Source organism: Betta splendens, chromosome 5 (assembly GCF_900634795.4).
Source record: "Betta splendens chromosome 5, fBetSpl5.4, whole genome shotgun sequence".
NCBI lineage: Eukaryota > Metazoa > Chordata > Actinopteri > Anabantiformes > Osphronemidae > Betta > Betta splendens.
In genome coordinates, this window is record NC_040885.2 from 7,908,776 (window position 1) to 7,925,065 (window position 16,290).

At 42.6% G+C, this 16,290-nt stretch overlaps 1 protein-coding gene across 4 annotated transcripts in view; it reads right to left on the bottom strand.

Moving 5' to 3' along the window:
- Positions 1-16,290, bottom strand: part of LOC114855057 (MICOS complex subunit mic25a-like) — a 36,400-nt gene that overhangs the window by 18,065 nt on the left and 2,045 nt on the right. For 3 of the 4 annotated variants that reach the window (XR_008694707.1, XM_029149787.3, XM_029149786.3), the window contains exons 5-7: positions 8,571-8,591; positions 6,235-6,318; positions 1,202-1,272 (exon numbers count right to left, since the gene is read on the bottom strand). Coding sequence is in view for 2 of the 4 variants with exons in the window: in XM_029149787.3 (XP_029005620.2) it covers positions 1,202-1,272; positions 6,235-6,318; positions 8,571-8,591 (176 nt within the window). In the remaining 2 variants the exon portion in view is untranslated. The remainder of the gene's footprint in view (positions 1-1,201; positions 1,273-6,234; positions 6,319-8,570; positions 8,592-16,290) is intronic. The other variant, XR_008694708.1, reaches the window with a different exon arrangement.

Sequence of the window (16,290 nt, forward strand, 5' to 3'; positions counted from 1 at the left end):
GATGAATGAGCATAAGAGAAGAAAGATAAAAAAAAAATCTGAGTTAATTAGCCATCTTTCATCAGTTTTGAGATAATCACTGTCGCGCTCGTGGGAAAAGGGAAAATGAATCCCTTTCTGACAAAATTGGATTCATGGAGCGTTATGACTCCCTCCTCTTCAAAAGAGAGTGAAAATGGGTGTTAGAGAGGGGCGCAAATTGGTAGGACCCACACACTCTGCGGACACGGCCGAGAGTGAATTCTACCAATCTAGAGAACTTCACCCGTCTAGTGTAGCCCCTCTGCTGGTTCTGTTTGTGTACAGGCAGAATGAAGTGTTTAAAAGGCCTAATTCATCATAATTTTATACCAAGAAACCAAAGACAAATTATAACATTGAGCTCCATCATTACTGCACGAAAGAACAGCATAGATGTTCGTGTCAAAATTCTAATAAACATTTGACAAAACAGGAAGAGCCTCAACACACAGTAGTACATGAGTTCATGAATTTAACATAAATATGACCTAATCACGCTAGTGATTAAACAGGTCAAGGTTAAAAATATAAAAGCAGTAGTTTAAAGACAAGTAGTAGTAGTAGACAAAAGTAGATGTAAAAAATAAACAAACAGAATGTATACTTATTCACCTTTAGACCTTCATTCAGTCACATTTCAATTGTTTCAGTTATAAATTGTTAATATTAAAACCAGTGTTTTTTTTAATTTCAGAAACAACTTAAAATAAAAGGCCTTTGAATTGGTCATGCTGTGACAGATTTGAGAGGTTTTTAATTTAGCACTCAGTTGAAGAGGAAAATGATAAAACCCCCGACATGTTAATGAGAAAATTTTGTCACAACACCATTATATGAGAGATGAGATGTGATAATGGTAAATTATCACCTAGCCTTACAACCAGTTGCAGAAAAACATGTTTTCACTATCAGGCACATTGAGAAGTGTGTGGTGTGTGTGGTGTGCGTGCGTGCGTGCGTCAGCAAACAGAACAATGACACCCGCCTTGACATCTGATTTTTGAGGCTAATCAAACCTGGCTTGTCTCTATGATTCACTGTGCAGTGATTTCCAGATTATTTACAGTGTAAACTGCTTTTGCCTCCAATAACTTTGTAAACACACAATGAGAGAGTAAGGAAGCAACTGTGACGAGTGTACTGTGGGGTTAGTCTTGTAAAGATCATTCAAAGTATTTACCGGATATGGGTTTCCGCTTTGGCAGCAGCTTGGTTGTACTGTTCAGCCGTCTCGTTGTAGTTGTCAAGGTTCTGCAGGCAAAGAGAAAGAGAGGGATTAAGGATGTTTCAGCTGAACTCCCCTTTTTCTTTCTATTTTGAATATAAAACAGGCTGCTTAGGTACATGCTACTTTAAACCATTTGAGAACTTGTTTCCAGACCTATGTCCAGCAAGAAAAAGAATCTACATGAATTAGAAGAACAACATTGACTGCACATCTACATCGCATTACAGTCGTCATAACGTCAATTGAACCTCAAAGCAGTCAGTCGCAACAAAAAATGCATAAAGCTCCTTCAGAAATGTCACATTCGTTACATTAGTGACCTCAGACTTGAGCACTGCTTACACATCCACGTCCTGATGGACTCTTAGTGTCCCGTACTGTTTTACTTCTTGCGAGACTCGATGGCATTTAAACAGCAATTACTACACAGCTGAAGCTCGAGCCTAGAGGGCAAGGTCAAACACAGCGCACCTTTACTGCTGTAATAGGTGGTCACAGTGTTAACTACACTGCTTCACAGTAGAACTACTCATCACAAGAAAATGGAGTGAAATGACTAGGAAGGAGTCAGGAGCAGAAGTACTTAGAACATGTTTTTAGGTGTGAAGTATTAACAGCAAAGAGAATATGTTTAAGTCAACAAATCTGAGATGGCTTTGCATGAAACCATATGAAGTTAGTCTAGAATCCCCCAGACACAGGCTAAATCATTCTCTCAAACACTTTGTGTGTACAGTAATCACCATTTCAAACCAATAACCGAGGCGCTCATGCTCTTACTTAATTATTCCCTATATTCCCAGCAGATACCGTGATAGTGGAGGAAGATAATTGAAGTGACTGAGCAGGGAAAGAGATGGGATTAACCACAAACCTCCTTCACAATCCCTAGTCTTCTACTCCTCCAGTGCCCCGTAGTCATTTTCATATCTCATTATTTCACGCCGATCCACAGACACGCCCCTCCTGATCTGAAGGTCTCATGGAAAAGACCAAAGTAATGTCATTGGCATCTTTTCCCTTAATCCTATCTGCTAACATTGACTACAAAGTAATAATCTGTCTCTTTATACTTTCCTTTCATGTTCTTTAAAGACAGGGAGGCAGTCACATTTAGATAAAACATATTATGCACTGTTAAAGCACAACTCTCTAACTCTGGAATATAGGTGTTGGAATGAAAATTTAAAAAAGTGTCCAACTACACTTTATCTTTCTCATTTGTGTTTTCCATTTTGGCCCATGGTAATGTGTCACTGCCAAACAGCCCTTCCAGTTATGTTTCCTGGCTATGGGACGCTGGACTATTCAGGATACAACTCAGGATTAGTCTCCTGTTGCTGCTAAATCTCCCCACGGCCAATGTGTGGACCAAATATCATACCTCAGCTGTTGGAGTGTGTGTGTGTGTGTGGGGGGGGGGGGGGGGGGGGGGGGGGGGGTAAAGCTGAAAGCACAGGCAAACATGTGCTCTGCTTCATTAATCTACTAAGCACTAATCGTTACAAAGAAATGCCTCCAATTCAGGGTTTTACAAGTCAGGCCCTGGGTTCACGGATATTACAGTGACAGCAAGTCTCAATTCTTGTTAGAGTAGAGTTAACTAATACTTTTTCTTGGCTCCCTGGAAAAAGGGAGCGACTTAGTCTTTAGCCTCAGGTCAAGGGCTCAGTGGGTACAATCAACAGAGAGAAGCTGAAGTGAAACTTGAAAGTTGGTTGGTACCTTGTGGGACATCCAGTGTTAAAGCAGAGATTAAAAAAGACTCCATGCGGGTTTATACCCATGGGGGTCTTAGATTATGCAGGACGCAGAAGAGGAGGGCAGCAAATGGTTTAAAAGGTGAAAACCTTTCACTGACACCGGTGGGTCCTTACCTAATTCAACTTTTGCTTCCACCCTTATTTCTAGTTTATGTCCCATCACGGCCAAAGGCTAACCTAAAAACCCAATGTAGAATGCCGAAAATGGAAATGTGTTCTGTACCAACAAATAAAACTGCCACTATTGCTTAAATGCTTTGGGCCATAGACTCTAATTTAGGGTGTGTTGCTTTTTTCTGCATCAATGTTCAGTGTTTTTCTTGTGTGGCCATTAACAAATCTGAGCCTGAGCAACAGGTTGTGCTCCGCTATCACTGCTGCACGCACGCACGCACGCACGCACGCACGCACGCACGCACGCACGCACGCACGCACACCTAAAATCACATCTTAACCCTCAAACAGGCCTTCAAAGAAGTGAGGACCAGCCAAAACGTCCTCATTTTGGTAGGTTTTCACTATGATGCAAGCACATGTACACACACACGCAAACACACATAAGCAGCTCTTCCCAGTCATTTGCACCCTTGGGGACAAAAGCCCATTTGCAAAGACAGAAACGAAGGATGATAACCCTCAATGGGGGAAAAGCAAAGTTTTGGGGGGGTTGGAAAAGCTTAGAGAGGGGATTAGTGTGTGTGTGTGTGTGTGTGTGTGTGTGTGTGTGTGTGTGTGTGTGTGTGTGTGTGTGTGTGTGTGTGTGTGTGTGTGTGTGTGTGTGTGTGTGTCTTGCATACATGCAGGTGTGTGACTAACATCTGTTTGTACATGAATGCTGGTGTTGGGACGATCCCTGCATGCACACTCGTCTGAACATTCTCCAGCAGCCGTGGATTGCGATGGGCTGATGTCAGGATCTCAAGGGAGGGGGAAGGGTCGCTTCACACTTGGGCGAGGACGGATTACTTTTTTTTTCCAGAAGCAAGAGCCGACAAAGAAGGAAGAGGAGATTAAAAGAGGTGAATTTTAAACTGAGACTTGTTTACAGAGTCACAGGGTATATTGCCACAGGAAGTCAGATATACTCCACCTGTACACTGCAGAGAGATTACAGAGTCATCCACAAATAAACAAGGGACCCAGAGGATTTGGAGAAAGGAAGCATGAAGGATGTACTGGTACTTTTTTGGAGGGACGTTTCTTTTTCCTCAGGATGTCTCTTGTTGCATATAGAAGTTCATATTGTAGAATTGTGCAGTAGATTGGCAACTCTGAAGTGACAGCGTAAACACAAATCTATCACACTAAGTGACCACTCAAATGCACACAACCACATGTGCCTGTGGTAAATTACAGCAACATTCACAAAGATACTCTGCTACTGAACCCGATGTTGATTCAGGGGGCAATCACACACATACACGTTACCTCCAGTCTAGTCTAACATTGTGGTACATCTTAGCCGCAGATTAAAACATCATAGCTGCACAACTGTCTGCTTTGTGTGCAAAAATCAATACGCTTGTAAGGAAAAATATTCCTATAGAATAAAAGCACAGACTCCACTCAGTCAATGGCACTTATCACCCTAAAAGCTCTGCAATAAAACTGGATCTGAGGCATTGCTCCCTGAGAGGGGTTACTTACGGTGTGCAGAAAAATAAGACATATTAATGTTTCAATTAGTTTTTCATGTGTACATCAACCGTGCATCTCACAATTCAGCTTTCAAGTGGCCATTTATTTCAGCCCCAACCAGAATTTGCCACAGGTATGGAAGTGAAAAGTAAATAGATAGGGCAGGCAAAAGGATAGTGGGTATGAAAAGAAGGCCTGTATGAATAGGCTGGTAGATTGGAAAAATGGAAGGAAGAGAGGGAGGTAGATGGACGCCAGCTCAGGGCGCTGCTCAGGATAGACTGTTTAATGCATGGCCCATATAGCCTCTTTATCTCTCGCTCTCAGTCCCTCCCTCATCCACATGCAGGTCAGCTGCAAGCAAGTTAGCAGCGGAAAAAAAGCGATAGAGCAAAAAAAAGGGGGGGGGGGCTGTGGCGGTGAGCTGAGAAAGATAGAGCATCCTCCACTCTCCTGCTAATCAGTCTCCTCCGTCAAGCATTGCAGCGTGCGCTGCTTGCCGCACGGGTGCAAGAGGCCCTTCCATTTAACTTGGCTACGTAAAAGGTTCTCAGAAAGGCCTAAAGGAGGCAAGTGCCAGGGACTAGATAAGGTCCCCCGTGTGCCTGATGGGCCGAGCTGGAGGAGGGGAGAGACGGGGGAGAAGGGCTGAGAGGGAGTCGACTCCCAGAGAGTGTCTGGTGAATGCGAGAGGGAGAGGTGTATGTGAGGAGAGGGAGTGCATGTGTGCCCACCTGTATCTTTTCTGCCCATTGTCCTCTCCTCCTCAGTCGCTCATTTGCTAAGAGCCTGAAGCAGATGTTTCCTCGCCTTAAAAATAATGCACCGCTTCCAACCTGCTTGCAGACTGTCTTTTAATGCATTTACAAGAGTTTCCTATGTAAAAAGCAATCAGCGTTTATCAAACCAGTGTGTTTGTGGCTTTTACAGGGTCCAAGAACACAACAGCGCATTAGTGCTCAGATGGAGTGAACGTAGGTCATAATTTCTTAAAAGCAAACAGCAAACTGCCTTTATTTTTTCTACTTTGTGACAAAGCCAGTGGGTTGATGGCAAAAGAACATAGTGATGACAACAGACTAACACGGACCATGTGATTATAGCTGAACCTCTCGGGGAGAGACAGGACTGTAAAAACTCTTGAGCGCCACAGGGCTATCAACAAAGAATTGTGACTCTCGTCTGTTGGGTGGAATTTTCAACTCATTTACATTTTGAAGTGGCCTTGACATTTTCAGGTTTGAGAATAGAGTCGCGTGACTCTACAAGGCGTTACTCTGCACGAGGAAGGAGTGATACCTCACTTTAAAACTGCGTTTGATTTTCTGGGGTGTGAAGATTTCTTTCTGGTGAAAGCCAACAAGATGTTTTATCTCATTAGTGTGGTTTCCTGTTACACGCGTCAGGGTTTGAATGTGTTGTATCACGGTCTGTAAACTCTCAGAAAAGGTTGCTCGCAGGCTATAAATAAAACGGATTCATTGCCTTTCTATTTAAACAGCATCGTCTCACTTTATGAAGCCTGTTTTTCCAAGACAAAGAATAATTGCATTCAACTAATTAGTACGTTTAGGTTGACCTTACCTTCTTCTCTAGTATTTCTAGCTGCTCTTTGTAAAAGCTGGAGATACTGGCCAGTTCGCTCTCTTTCCTCTTCAGTTGTTTGGCCTGAAGAAAAAGGGAAAAAGTAGAAAACAATTACTCCATTTGTTAAAATTGCATATTATAACCTATGTTCAAATCAATTTTACCTGCTTGTTGAATAAAAGGAATAAATGCAGATACTAATGTTTGGCATGTAAATAAAAGAGAGCAACCCTGAGAAATACACAAAAAGGATGATACTGTATAAACACACACTGCTTTCTGGTAGCCTGAAAAGCCACAACTCATTATATCAAACACGTTGAGCCAGTTTATACTACTTTCATCTATTACTACATAATCACAAAGTCAACACACAATGTGCCAATTACGCCCGCTAATAATGCTACTTTAAACACAGGAACATGCAAACTGTTTAAAAAGAGGGTTTCAGAAACATCTGTCTGCAGCAGTAAGCAAAACTAAAACCACATGAATAAATGTATTTTTGTTTATTAAGTGTTTATACTTCATTATTTGTTTTTATAAAACACATGAATCCAAAACTAAATCTCCATTCGGTGGTGGGTCCATCTAATGTCACAGAACTTACAACACAAACACGTGAGTGGCACAGCGACAGCAGGGGCAGACACGGAGATCCCGGAATTAGGATGAGGTGAGCCACTTTAAAATGTCCACTGAGCCACATTTTGACAGGCAGCAAGGTGGAAGACCCGAAGTCTGGGTCATGACATAGCAGCATGCAAGCAGAGGGAGACAGGAGGCAGATGTCAAGAAGATGCACAGAGGAAACTAGCAGAAGTCACTAGTGTACATGCACTGGAGAAGCAAGAAGGTATTAGCAAGTTGCTTTAACAAACATGAGGCTGCGCATTGTGTAGACGTTAACAAATGGAATAAAATAAAATTGATTTTATCAGGAGTAATAAATAAATAAATAATAATATTAATAATAATAGAAAGCCGTAAAATGAAAATAGAAGGGAGGGATGGTCAAAACAGATCAGCATCCATCATTAGCTACAGCAAGGACTGTCAGGACAAGTACGCACCACAGCGATCATTCACCATGCCATCACCTCAGCGCTTTCACTCTCAGTCCATATTGTTTTCTATCATCCAATCGCCGCAGTACAATGAGCATTTTCTCCTGGAACACGAGCCCAATGATTGATGTTTTCACACGGACATTCGCTGAATGATGCATTCGGCCCCAAATGGTGAGGTGCAGTGCCTTTATACGAAAACACGACGGCGTCAGGTCTGTTTTGAGAGCACATATCCATGTATTGTAATTTTAACTAACTGAAACTGGCTGGAGTGGCAGCGAGCGGAACCGCCACACTGACAGCCCTGCAGCCAGGTTTAGGATGTTTACATGTGAAGTTCAGTCATGCTGTGGGGAACAAGCTGCAGATCAAAGGACCTCAACGGCCGCACGATCTCCATCACATTCTGTGGGATGGTTAAACATGTAATAGGATAAATAACATGCACACTGCACGAGATGGTAGAATTCTCCGCAGAATCAACACAAATGATGATTAGAGTCAGCGCCAAAGTGACCATCGGTCGGGGCACTTGTGAACACGCAGCGTTTCAAAACAATAAGGGCAATGAGTGAAGCTGTGCTACAGCAGTGTGAACATGATATGGTGCATGAACATAATGAAACTGGCTGGGAGTGCGGCAGCAACGGGGCAGGGATTTATGTGGCGCTGAAACTCAAAAGGCGTGTGTCACAAACATACAAACAGGCACATACACACGTACTGTGTCATGGTTTAATGGTGACAGATTGCTGTACCCGAATTGTGCATTAGCGGGTGTGATAAAGATCAGATGGAGTAACACCATCTTCTACGGCTGATCTGATATTGTGGATACAGGCACGTAGAGACACAAACACACACGTACACACACGCACACAAAGACTGGCTTTACATGTATTGTAATCCACTGTAATCTTATCCTAACCTAGTGGGCACACGCATCCCCCATACAGCACATCTGTAAATCCCTTTACTGTGGTCACTCGACGTTCTTCTCTCCACGGCGGCCGTTTGATGCAGAGTGTGTTTATGTGTGGAAAATCACCTCCACCAGTAGCACAGATGATGTGTAATTTTCTAGCTGAATACCTCCCAAAGTGTTGTTGTGTGAAATAGTGGAGGCAACACACTCAGACACGCAGCTTCGCTTTAATACACAATGAAAACATGACATTTGAATAGAGAAGAGACAGCGTGATCGAAGGAAAGGGAAAGGCCTTAAAAAAAAGAGAGGAGGACCAGCACTGGGGTGTTGCTTACCCAAGCATCCAGATCGGCTGGCTAGGAGGGAGAAGGGAGATTGGTTAGTGGGACAACAGGAGGCATGAGGACAGCACACAGGTCAAGGGCGCGGTGACAGAGATAAAGGGGAGGAGGGAAAAGTAAAGGGAAGTAGGGTAAAAAACAAACGGGGAGGAGGTTACTGTGGCCATTCACAACGTAATCAACATCATTACGGAAAAGTCGGCCATGATGAGAACGGCCCGTTAGCTAAACAACCCAACTTGCCAGATGTCTAATGTTGTTGGATGAGATGTCATTTTAGCCTCCAACCGTTCCATAATGCATCTAACACAATCTGTGCCTTGACTTTTACTTTGAAACATTATCTGTAAACCCATCACTGGTCTGGCTCAGACGCTTGACTGTGCTCATGTAGACTTTATGGCCCTGTATTAGTCTGTCTGAGTCCATCCAACACAGCCACTCTGCCAACACCTCTACTTTTACAAGCTTTAAGCTCCCTCAATCACTTTGAATATGGACGCCTTTTATGTAATCCACTCCAATTCAATAATAAACAGGAGGAGAATTATGTATTATATATATATATATATATATATATATATATATATATATATATATATATATATATATATATATATATATATATATATATATATATATATATAACAATAAATGCATCTTGCACCATCAGTAGTAATTTAGTTAATTTCAAAGCTTAGTTTTATTACAGGTCCACAGTGATTGCAGGCGAGGTTAGGCCTGTGTTCTAATTGCCTCAATCTGCCTATTTATTTTGCCTAGAACTTTACATGCAAGTCTTGTGAGTGTGGGAATTACATTTCACATCAGAACAGATTAGATTACTCTATTTAACAATACATCTATCACCAAATCGAATAACCTCTGGTTAAATCACCATGAGTACGGACAAACAGGATGCTACATTTGGGTGAGCCTAGCCTTTCCTACTCAAACCAAGTGCTCCCCAGTCCAGCATTAGACACAAAGCAGAAAGGGATAGATTAGAGCGGTGGGTGGCTCTAATGTTGCCATGCCTCATAAAAGCACCATTCGGTTAAATGAGCTAGACTCACAAAGCCAGTTGCTGCAGAATGCATTTGTGTGTGCGCGCAAGTGTGGTGGGTAATCTGTGTAACGGATACAGCTGATGCCATCTGTTTAACCTCCCTGCTCCTCTGTGGCCGGCCCTAAACTCAATGTGTGTGTGTGTGTGTGTGTGTGTGTGTGTGTGTGTGTGTGTGTGTGGCCTCCTACAGAGTGCTCACAGACGTGTGGCGGTCCCATTTCCATAGATGATAGACTTCAGGAGAGGTGTGGGCGCTTGTTGTGATGCGGATGCAGATAAACACACAGATTGGTGCAGTCCATGGGCCACAGCAGACAATGCCGTTTCAGGTACATCTATCGTGACTAGCAGTCAGCCTCATCCTAAACATTAAGAGCCTGGATCAACTGAGCTAGCAAAAACACAATGACCAAAAGGCTCCAGACCAACCAGGGCTCATATATTCACCAGCAGACTAAGAGAAAGCTGCTGGGTTATTAACGTAATGGTCACACTCCAGCAAACAACCGAGTTCACACACACGCACACACACACTTGTCTCTGGAGCCTGCTTTTGTACGTTCTTGCAGCCATTTCGACCATTTTCACATGAACAACACAATAAACTCATTGCAGCACATGTGAACCCTCAGACCCATATTTAAATGATTTCACATTTATCCCATTTCTGCCAGGCAGCTTTTTGCAGTCGAGTGTGGCCAATGCTTGATTTGGGCCTATTTCTAATCAAACAAAAACATATTAGCTTCATCAAGATTAAAAATCTATGCTGACACACTATGCCAGAAGGTGAATGGGTCTCATTGGTGATAAATGACTCAACAACCCATTCTGCCAACACACGGCGTTCAATAACATTTTTATAATCACAAAAAGAAGCTAAGCTTGACACACATTCTACACATTTACCAAAAAAAAAAAAAATTCACGAGTTTACAACGCTAATTTATAGGTTAAAGGGTCAATTCACCTCCCACCACACCAAATGAATGATGTATCTAAATAATAATAATAATAATAATAATAATAATAATAAAATAAATAAATAGAAATAAAATAAATAAATGGTGACACACAAACTAGATCTCAATACAATTAATTTGTAAAGCTGAATCATGTGTGCTGCAGTTATATCATGAGGGCCACCAGATGCACCATCTTGGTGATGCTTCATGTTTAATTTAGTCTTGAAGACTTGCGAGTCTCTCTGTGTTTGTCTGTGTGTCTGTCTGTGTGTCTGTCTATGTGACAGGATGAAACCTTTTGGTCTCCAATGTCACCTCACATGGAAGGAAACGCTTTCTTGAAAATCAATTATGTAAATACTGAATTATGCAAATGTAAATTTGAATAAATCTTCGCGTATGGGGAGGAAAGATTTTGAAGTAGTTTGCTACTGAAGTAAGAGAGAGAGAGAGATGCAGAAAGAGAGTTAAAGTGAAGATTAGACCCGAGTACGTCACATTGCAGACGCTGAACAGTCAACTGTTTGTTTTTGTTTCCCTTTGTCCCAGATCAAACAGAAAAATATGAGAAAATAATACCAAATTTGTTGGCAGCTTTCTTTCTATTATGTCACTCCAGCAATAGGTATGGTAAGCGCATTTATCTTGTGTGCCAGTAATAAATGCCACCGGTGCAGCTGAGTGCTTTCAACCAGGCTCTTGTTCGGTCGATGCTGACGCTTGGTTTGGAGTGTTTGTGTGGATTTGCCCTCAGAGGCAAACTGAACGATCCACAGTGAGCTGCACACACACACGAACACGACATACAGCAGCGATCAATCATCTCTACCATGTTACTCTACCAGTTTATAAACAGAGAGCTACGCTTTTATAATGAAAGGTTTTGTCCATATTAGAACGCTAAACTATTAAATGTAGAATTTTAGTGTATTTCTATTTTTTACTGGCTCAACTTGAACCTTCAGAGCAAATTCCGAATGACATAGTCTTGATGCACATCATGTGGCAAACATGTATCTGAACCCGCACGCGTCACTATTTCTCAGCATGATTTCTTCAGCTAATTTACTGCCTCAGTTGGAACATTCAAGCTACCATACCTTGATTATGTATTCTGGCATATGGTGCTGTAGGTGTCAGCTGAGATTAGTCCCCTCCTGAGCCAATTAGGCTACATTCACCTCACAGACCCAGTGTACTGCTGTAAAAAGATCAATCTCTAGGGGTGAAAAGAGAAGTTTGAGGCTGTAAAGTTTCCTCTCAACAGGTTGAGAACAGCGCACCAACAGGCTGACAGCCTTTTCCAGGTCTCAGCAGCTGTGAGAGAGGGTTATTACTACACACACTCCAAATGCACAGCCTCCACAGAAGTTCAAATACATACGCATGAGTCATCGCACTAACGCCTATAGGTGATGCACAGCGCACACACCTAAATTATCAGGGGCACACATTGGTTACTTGAGCTGTTAGCTCATTAAATATGTGTTCTCGTCACTTAAGTAAGGCACGTTAAATTAATTAGCACTTCATCGTCAGTCTGCTTTTCTACCACGGGCTGTTAAAGGGAAAAGACAGACAAGACGGAAGAAAGAGATAAGAAACAATAACCACCGACATGACTTATTTTCTCTTCTCTCTAATTCTCTCGCATTTGACTGAAATTATGGTATTCAATAAAGTCCAGGGACAAAACTTCTATTAATCAGTTTCAGAACACTTTCTGTGCCCTGGAGAAATCTTATCACTATAGACAGGTACCATTTGGTCCAGAGTCCAATTATGTCTGGCTATTTAATTCCACCAACAGAAGCACGTCAAGAAATTGCTCCTGTTTTGACCTGTACAGTTTCGCCTGGCTGCACTTGACACTGGTTTTTCCTTTCAAGACAGAAAAATCACCATCACGAGACCTCCTCACTTCACAGCCAACTCGTGGTAGACATAACACATAATATGCATGTTCTGACATAAATCCTATGTAAAAGTGGGCATCACTGAACGAGTACCTTTCCTGTGGCTACTAAGCCTCGTTCAGCTGTCTCATTACATGGCGACGTCTCCGTGATGGGAAAGGTATTCCACTCCTACATATTTGTCCTTTGAACTGATTTGTACTAGGCACTCCCCCTACCTCGCTCTGCACCGATCAAAATCTCCTCAGCCCGTGAGCACTCTGCCCGTCAGCAATTACCGTCGCTTCAGATGGGGAGCACTGTACGCGCGTGTGCCAGTGTGAGCACGCACAAAGGGCTTAGCGGCTTTAACATGCAGAAAAGATGTCAAGTCTGTGATTACACTGGCTGATAAAAAGTGTCCGACCTGCGTGCAAATGTGCGCTTCTGAACTGCTGCAGGAATTTATATTGTTGGGTCCTGGAGACAGAGATGACGTCCATGTGCAACCAGTCGATTTAATATGCTGAATAGATACAAAATATTTTAGAGCGACCGTCTCCTTACATTTTGCAGCTCCGGGGTTGGAATTCTGGTAATCTGCTCAACAATTATGTCATAATCTGCTGAAAAACAATAACATTTCTTATTGCCGTTTTAGAGTCCATATAATGTCATCTTGGCTAAAGATTATTTTGGGATCAGGTGAATGCAGCTGAACCAACAAGGCCATCTGCTGCTACAGAACAGACACTCAGAGCAGCTGAAATTATTTGAAGTGACAGAGTTCAGTTCAGTGAGGAGGGGTGAGATGGTGAGGAAGGAATGCTGTATCTGCCTTCTAACCACAAATCTGATGCGTGATGAAGTCTTCAAAAAGGTGCCCCAGAATAAATTATAACTAGGAATGAGGAATGAATATCGTGGAGATTGTGAATGTATAGCAATGTGCTGATATAATAGTAGGGAATTATAGGTAGCAAATGTAGCCATAGCTTTCATCTTTGCAGAGCAGCCTGTAGGTTAGCAGAATCACCATGCTGCATATTTGGTGGAAAACACAACACTTCCCACTTGTCAAGTAGAGAAATACTGTTTTTGCAGTAGACACGATCAACTCTGATCTGGCTTCGTGATGATAGTTGAGGTTTTCATCAAATGAGTTTGAACAGAGTCATATGTTTTGTACACTGATCACCCACAATCAAACAGCAAGGACCAGGGTGTTAAAGAGGAGAGAAATAACAGATGAAAGACACGGGAGGTGGATAAGACCAGAACAACATGCTGCTGTTACTCACAATTATATTAAATGTCTCAACAATGCCATCTAGTGCCTGGTTAAGGGATTACACCTCGTCTCCCTAACACAACTACATAAACATTCTATAATTAAACAAACAATATACCAATCCACAGCAAGCAACCACGTGTGAGTCTTGTTACTACTATAACAAGTGTTATGTGGTGAATATACATGTACATATCGTGGTAGCATAGATCATAGGTATAGAATCTCCAGTGGAGCCAGTGACTGCCTTCACCAGTGTAGACCATTATCAAATGAAACTAAAGCGACATCCGTTTCTTTCCGTAAATGTTCTTCACAGTCTTCAGTTGCGTAGCTACAGTACAACAGAACAGACTGTAATGATGCAGAAGGAAGACACATACAAAACAAACCTACAGTATTCGCACTGCATCCAGGATTAATACAAGTCTGGATGATATACCGGTTAAATATGCAAGTACCAAGTGACAAGTGATTTAGACTTTAAAAACTTGGACTAGGTTTTTGGCTCATGTTTGGACAACTATGAAATCTCAAAACTCTGCACAAATGCGAACATGGCTGCAACAGTTGTGCTGCCAATTCGTCCTGCTTTGAAGTCTTATTTATTGGTCCCGTTATCTAAATGCACGCAGACATTAATTTCTGCTAAACTGATCAGCAGATGAAAATCCTGGTTTTAGTACGTGCGGCTACAAGCGAATTAACTTACAGGCTCCAAGCAGTCACCCACAAACCCTGCACAGGTGGTGGAGTCGATTCTTCTCACCTACCTAGGAGGCTTCTGAAATTCAATAGCTCGAAGCAGACGCTTGTTATTGTCTGGCTGTGTGTGTTTGTGTGTGAGCGAGTTGCTTAGCACTGAATGCTTGTGCATACTAATGGCATTTTATTTGCAGCACAAACGACACCTCGGAGGCAGGGGGAACAGTCAGGGGAAGAAAATACACACAGGAGGTGCTAATGAAAGAACGGAGAGCAGGAGAGACTAGGTGTAAATGCAACTTGTCATCTCTTTTGTGTCTTCATGCAAGGTGTAACTGTTAAGGTCTAAATATAACTTCAGAGAGAGGTAAAGTCATTTGCCAAAAACGCCAGGTTGGATGCAGGACGCCTTAGCACAGGTGAGATGGCGGTCTTATGGGCGAAGTGACCGAGACACAAGTCGCAGTTAACAGAAAACTAAGCTACAAGTAGCGTAAATAAAATATCGTAGACAAAGGTTTTAACAGGGACAAGTCCAGCACGAGGACATGCAGACTTAAATTGTGCCACAACTACAGTATTATTTTGAACAAACTGTAAATGGACCCGGCAAATGCTGTTCTCCAACACCACACACACTCCAATGTAAATTGACACAGAGGCAGTTTCATGTGCATGTATGCATAAGCTCACACAGACACACACACACAGCTAGTCCCAGTGGTGGCAGTAGCGCTCAGATGGGAAAGAAAATGGCTAATGTGAGTGTTTGTGACAGGCAGCCTGAGGCAGTGTGGGGAACAGCTCAGCTCTCTGACAGGTGTTGCCACCACACCTCCGTCACCACCTCCTCCTCACACCAACACACAGTCTGCATGCAGGGGGGCCTGGAGTGTGCTCACTGTATGTGCGTGTGGTGCTACAGCAGTGTTTATGTGAATGCGTCAGCTTGTGTGTGTGTGTTTGTCCCCTCCAGGAAATAAGGCAGCTCCCAAACTACTCAAAGTGGAGCGTTTTAAGGTGGAATGGGAAGAGAGGGGGAGCGATGAGGCTTTTTTCCTCTAACCCTCCAGCTGCGTTGTTGCCGATGGATACATCGTCAAGGCACATGTGAAATAAAGAGGGACGCCCACCTGCTAAGCAGAGAGACTTGATAGTAAAGAAGCTTTGGAATCAAGCAGCAGAAATGCTTTTTTTTTTTTTTTTGCATTTTACTACTACAAGCATTTTCCGGATGTCACACTAAGATGACTTCTCTCTTTCCTGACCACTCATGACGGGCAGAGCTGGGTCAATGTGTACTTTCTGCGCAGTACACCTCCTGACTGAATACACTCTTAACATTTCTGCCCACTTCTGCACACAAACATCCATTCACACGCTGGCAGTATTGATTACGGTTGTGTCAGAAATAGTAGAAAACAAGGTTGTCAGGAGAAAGTGTCCAGTTCTCACTGAGCCTAAGTCAGTGTAAGCTAAGCTTGTAAGACATTTATTGCGGTTGGCTAGTACACAAACAGCGCTAAACAAATTAAAAGGGACTGAGCACATGAAAGTGAGATCTACTGTCATTATTAAGCTCTGTTTTAGCAGCTGGACAAGAAGAACTCCAATTCCAACACAAACTAATCAATCATAAAGTAGTGAGTGAGCAGGGCTTGAGCTAAATCTGCTCCAACAAATCACCTCTCTCTCACTCGCTCGCACACAATGTTTTGTTGCTCGACTCCTGATCACACTGAATTTGACAGGAATGAATCATTGAGAACTTTTGAAAGGTGACAGCAGA